Here is a 5920-nt window from a genome sequence, read left to right as displayed (position 1 = left end):
TAATGTACAATTTTCACAAATAATGTTTATAAAAACATAATAAAATATAATAAAATTTTATTTATTTCATGTAACAACGGTTCATTAAATCTGCGGGTGTAAACTGTGTTTAATTTAAATAATCTTTTTATATCAAATCATACATTGTTAATTATAATTATTTGTTTTCTTAATTATATATTCCATCGTAATAACATGTTTTACATGATAGAACTAATTTCTGGTGTACTTTTAATTGATTGTTGAATAACGGAACTATTAATTTTCGTAATGTAATTATAAGTAGGTTAATTAGCTCATAATAAAGTGATGAAATAAAAATTCGCACACAATAACTCGGACAATTGTCAACCGGTTTAATGAAAGAGTTAGAGTGTGTGTAGAATAAGCCATTTACTCGTGAACGCGATATTTCTTCGCGTTGTTGTACGTAGTTGTCTGTGCAAATGGCAGAATGCTGCATCACGCGAGGGACAAGAGGAACATATCGGGCGGGCCGGGGACTGTTGCTAATCGCCGCCAAAATCTCGAATTAATGGCACGAAAGCCGCGCACGGAATTCGGGATTGGTGGTGCGCAACGCCTAACCCGGCAAAAACGTTCGTCGTCTCGTCCGCCGTTTCCCCACACATATACACACCGAAACGATAAATGCTAACTGCGCTTTGGTGCATACGCTTCGATACGTTTTATGCAAATATCGCAGCTGCGGTGCTATATGGAGTTATCGGTGATGTCACTGTGCGAATCGCGGTAGTGCAGAAAGTATGAAGCTCTCGAGATTCACTATTACAATGTATAGACACGTGTGTGTGTGTGTGTTATGTAAGTGAAACCACACTTTCCAGAATATTTCATTGAAATATAAACATACTTACATGTTTGCTAAACATTGCTATATCAAATTGTATGTGTGTGTTTTTTTCTTTTGATGTAACATCTTATCAATAGACTTATATTCTAGCGGAAGGCGAAAATACCTGAAGTTATATTCACACGAATAGGGAATTCGTAATCTTAATTAAAGCAAAGTAAATGAATTTTTAAACGGGCGAAAAAGCCCGGAGAGATTAATAACTCGAGGATTAAGACTTGCGCGTTATTTCCCTTCTTTCGAAAAGTAAGATATTACGGCCATTAATCCTCGCGAATTCCGGTTGCACGAGTTGCATTAGATGTTCTTGTTTTCCGGCCGTTCTTCTTGAAGAAAGTTTTCCAGAGAGAGCATTTTACAAAATTGTAAATTTTGCGAAATGAAGTTTTACACGTCGCGGTGTTTTTACGCGTTTTCTCGAAATCTTGTGCGCAAGCTTTTTAATTATTCTACACACTCCTACTGCATTGCTACACTTGAACATCTGAATTGAATGGTTTAACACGTTTAAAATTTTCTAATGAGTAAATCATTATATCTGAAATATAGAAAAAGATTATTAATTTTTATTTTGTTAAAATGTTTTATTATATTTATATTTTATAATTTTTATAATAAAATATTTTATATTTATATTTTATAATATTTATAATTATATTTTACTCTTTAACAATAATAAAAAAAGAAGTTGAAGGTGCGATAAAGTAATCAGCGTTTTTTAAAAATTTGTTTGTATATTAAATGCATTTAGAAATTGCATCGTTTACTAAATTATTTCGTATAAGTCAATAATCGCTTCTTATAATTCATTAGGCCTGAAAGTTCCTTATTTTCCATCGAAAAACTCAACGAGAGAAGCAAACGAGAAGCGCCACCCTCGTCTATTGATCGGTTAGCGGTTCCGCTCAACATGGCGTCGGGGGTGGCATTCGCGCTCAGCTTGATCCTCGTCGTCGGCCACCTTCAGAAAGGGCCAGGATCTCTCGCAAAGACCTTCACATTCCCCGAGTATCCGTACAAGGAGACCACCAAAAATGTAAGTCGTCCATAAATCTGTTAAATTCCTCCTCATTGACGAGTACCTGGTGAACGCTGATATAGGTTATGGCGAGCAACCCTCATTCGAGGATAGCGGTTTTACGACACTGATACGGTGCTATTGATGCTAATCCAGCTTAGTGCTCCGACATTCAGCTAACTAGTGAAAAGGCGCTACTCCAAATTGAGTTTTTACATGCAGTTCTTTGTGTATATTTTATATATAATTTGCTATTTTTTCTTTTTTTAGGTAATTAATTTTACTCGAAAACTTGTGTCGATAAAATCAAATTGTTATGTGTTCGTAGCAACGCAGTGTATAGATAATAGAAAAAAATACGTATGTGTAGCAATATAAATCTTAAGAAATCTCTTGAGAAAACAGAAAGACACCGACGAGGTGATCAGGTGTAGTAGCTATTGCTTTAGATCAGGAAAGTAGAGGCGAGATATAGTAGTTTGCTTTAGAAACTACGATCGATTCGGCATTAATTCCGGAATATTCAACTAAAGGTCAAAGTATATACGACAATATACTCAAAAGTTATTGTATATGCGAATATTTGCTCTCGGAAGTTTTGGCATTGCATAAGTTTGAGCGAGATACGAATCGCGGCGACGGCAGAATTCTCTTTTGTTGACAGCGACAGCTTGATCGATGAAAAAATAGGCCATGAAAATTGCATTTAGATTGCAAGAAGACGTTGTACAGTCACTCTTTGTCGATCTTAGAAGACGTTACACGTCTATTAAATTTTGTGACAAAATCAAAGACGCTTTTATTTAGTTAAAACTGATTCGCGTTCGTGACATACTTTCGATAAAAAAAAATAAATAAAATATATCCCTCTCCTCTTCCTGAAGTGTATTTTTGCGACATATTTTCTCAGTGTTGCAAAGTAAAATAAGAGGAAGCACGGTCGACTTCTTGCATTACACTCGACAAGTATTCTCTCTGAGTCAAGAAACTCTCTCGTGTACGCGATTACGCTGTTATTCATGCGAAGAAAGGCGCTATATACAGAGACGCGAAGCTGCACTCGCGAGGAAAATTAAAGACGCGTATATACTGTGTGTTGCAAGTACATTGATTTTAATTGGGGTTAATCTTTCGACGTACACGAATCAATTGTTGCATTCCGACACACAGAGCGGAATGCAAGAGCGTCGGTTTTATTAATACCGTACTGCGTAATACAGAGAGATATTGATTTTTTTCATGTATGAAAATAAACATTAACAAATATTTACCGGAATTCGAATAAATAAAATCCAATCGCGACGCTTTATTATTGAAAATAATTAATCATTTATTTTTGTAGCAGAATTTATACGACAAAATAAATTGAAAAATATTTTGTTACGCAGTATCTCTCTCGCATTGGAATTGTTTTGTGCAATTTAATGGTATTAAAACGACGTAAGTAACGTTGTCATGTTGTAAGTGTGACGATTTATTGGTATATTGCTGCAGGAGCTCCTTTTTAGACAATTCGAGCAAGCTTGCGAGGAGAGCGGCGCATGCAAAATGCTCTCGCAACAAAGGAGCGACAGTGTCGCGAAAACGCGATGCATCCGAGAATGCGTCTCGCCATCCTGCTACAAGGAGATCTATTTATTCGATCAGGTACATATATGGAATATCAATTCCGTTAATTGCGTTCGGCTTACTATGCCACTATGTGCTGTACGTACATATATATATATATATGTAGTACGCAATGTCCGATATATATTATTTCGTTTATGCGGCCGATATGGTAACCGGACGATAAACACGTTTCAGTTGGAAGAGGGTGAAATTGACGTGAGATTGAATTCCTTCAAAGGCTGCTTCATGCAGCGAAATGGTCGACCACGGAAATAAAAAAAAAAACAAAGAAGAGGAAAGATGCAAAGAACCACTAATTAGAAAAAAAAAATCAACAATTTGGTGTACCGTTTAATTCTTTCGGAATGACAAGGAACACAAAAGGTTTTTGCTCAGATTCTGTCGCTCTGAAAGAATTAAATTAACCTTATAAGTGCAGCGCGATATGCACAATCGGACTCTTTGCAAAAAAGAGAGAAAAAGCACAAACTTATATAGATAAAAACATATATTACGCACAAAACTAGTTTACAATACATATCGTGCAGCATGAGAAGTGTACACCGAACTATTTGGATTTGTATTTAAACATAATCTTTTTCTACTTTTTGTACCCATATTCTTATCTACAACGTTGCCTCGTATTTAACGTTAATAATGCTGCACAAATATGATAAAGAAATCAACTGTATGTAAACAGTTGGCTATGCACTAGTATATAGTAATTTTAGTCATCTCTTTTTTCTCGCTTTAATGTGTAATTTTATTAAAATATTTTTTCCAGTATCGTACATATATATTCAATCTATACCAAACGTTACTTCAATAATGTATTTTTAATACGTAGGAAACGATAAATAGAAAATTTTTTGAAAACGTACGCGCGTTTCGTGTTATATAATGTTATTTTCATACAAAATATGTATGAAACTTATACTATTACGATTATTGAATTCTTATAGATAGTCAAAATTACGATTTAACTAAAACTTATCACTTATTAATTATATCGTAATTATCAATCTAACAAAAAATTTACTATCTCATAGAAAATCTTTTTAACTTCTTCCTGATGTACTACGTAAACTACTTCTACTGTGATATAAAGTGATATAATCTATAATATTGTTATTTATCACTCAAATTGTAACAGCTAAAATAAAATATAGAAATATTAAACAATCACAAATAAAATGTGTTATGTGTTTATCTTATTAATTTTCCAAAACACTCACCGCACGTTGCAGAGCCAAGCAAACATCATTCAGTTCTTTGTTCTGAAGAATTGTACAATATTGTTTAAGATGATCCAGACATTCATCGAAAGGTGTTTTGAACAACGATCTTAAATTCCACGGCACGTCATTACAATTTTTTTTACGATAATCAAGCCACACGGTGACAAACTCGGCTGAGTGAGGCGATACGTTCGACGAATTTACAACGTGAAAAATTAAATCGTAATTACTCATTGCGGTACACAAATGAGATATCAGCGTGGTTATTTTAGTGTTACAGAAATGTAACAAAGCTATCAAACATTTATATGTTTCGTCTATTTGCATCGGATCTTTCTAAAACAAATAATACGTTTTTTTTCAATTATTCTGCAGTTTTTGCGATATCAGTCAACGTTTATAAAATATTTTCTGTATAAAAAGTTTTTTTATATTTCTATATTTAAACGTAACTAACTTGAATATAAATGTTATCCATCAGAACTTCATAAAAATTAATAAGCCAATCTACCGCACTTGCATCGGTCGCAATGTCTTGAAGAACAACGGCAGAGCCGTCAACATTTTGTGTTAAAAGTTCGCATATAAATTGCATTTCGATCGTTGTAGAGAATAATGATTTTGTCGCGTGTGTCAGTAGTTCGACCAAGTTTTTTATTTCGATTTTTAATGGATATCTGCACTGAAAAGTCAATTTTTATCTTGAAATATGTAAAGAGTCCGCTTTAATTTGAATAAACTCGAGAATACATTATCATACATACTTTTATCGATAAGATTTTTTGACAATGAATAATATACCCGAGAAGTGCTAAACTGCTCTTGGATAACTGAGATCTTTCTTTTGAAAATCCATAAACGTACAATTCTTTCAATAACCGTTTCTGTACGTATTTTGGAAGTACTGTAATTAACATTTAATCATATTTATAATATTGATTCTAAACACAAGTTTGCTCGATAAAAATATAAATTCAACTGAAACAATTATTTATTTTTGCGAGTAAATTGTATATTTTGTTTTACCTTTATTTGATTTATTTGCCATAGCGGTAACTAGCACAATATGGGCTTGCGTCACAACCAAAGTTACGAAATTCAAATCGGTATTTTGTTGTAATATTATATAAACAATTTTATCAGCGATACGCGTTATCAAATATTTTGGCATTGTGGGCG

The 5920-nt window shown here is 33.6% G+C and overlaps 1 protein-coding gene across 1 annotated transcript; it reads left to right on the top strand.

Moving 5' to 3' along the window:
• Positions 1 to 1781: 1781 nt before the first annotated feature.
• Positions 1782 to 4617, top strand: LOC109854129. Its single transcript, XM_020426934.1, has 3 exons — positions 1782 to 1910; positions 3387 to 3539; positions 3699 to 4617. Exons 1-3 carry the CDS (start codon positions 1785 to 1787, stop codon positions 3777 to 3779), a joined length of 360 nt encoding a protein of 119 aa, XP_020282523.1. The 5' UTR covers positions 1782 to 1784; the 3' UTR covers positions 3780 to 4617.
• The last annotated feature ends 1303 nt before the right edge of the window (positions 4618 to 5920 follow it).

Source organism: Pseudomyrmex gracilis, unplaced genomic scaffold, assembly GCF_002006095.1.
Source record: "Pseudomyrmex gracilis isolate BER0280 unplaced genomic scaffold, ASM200609v1 scaffold_60, whole genome shotgun sequence".
NCBI classification, from domain to species: Eukaryota; Metazoa; Arthropoda; class Insecta; order Hymenoptera; family Formicidae; genus Pseudomyrmex; species Pseudomyrmex gracilis.
This window is presented reverse-complemented; position numbering and strand designations above follow the sequence as displayed.

Excerpts from the sequence above, each read along its gene's own strand:
- LOC109854129 (XM_020426934.1), top strand. The coding sequence starts at position 1,785 with ATGGCGTCGGGGGTGGCATTCGCGCTCAGCTTGATCCTCGTCGTCGGC. Across the intron at positions 1,911-3,386 it reads ACAAGGAGACCACCAAAAAT|GAGCTCCTTTTTAGACAATT; the intron begins GTAAGTCGTCCA and ends ATATTGCTGCAG. Across the intron at positions 3,540-3,698 it reads AGATCTATTTATTCGATCAG|TTGGAAGAGGGTGAAATTGA; the intron begins GTACATATATGG and ends AACACGTTTCAG.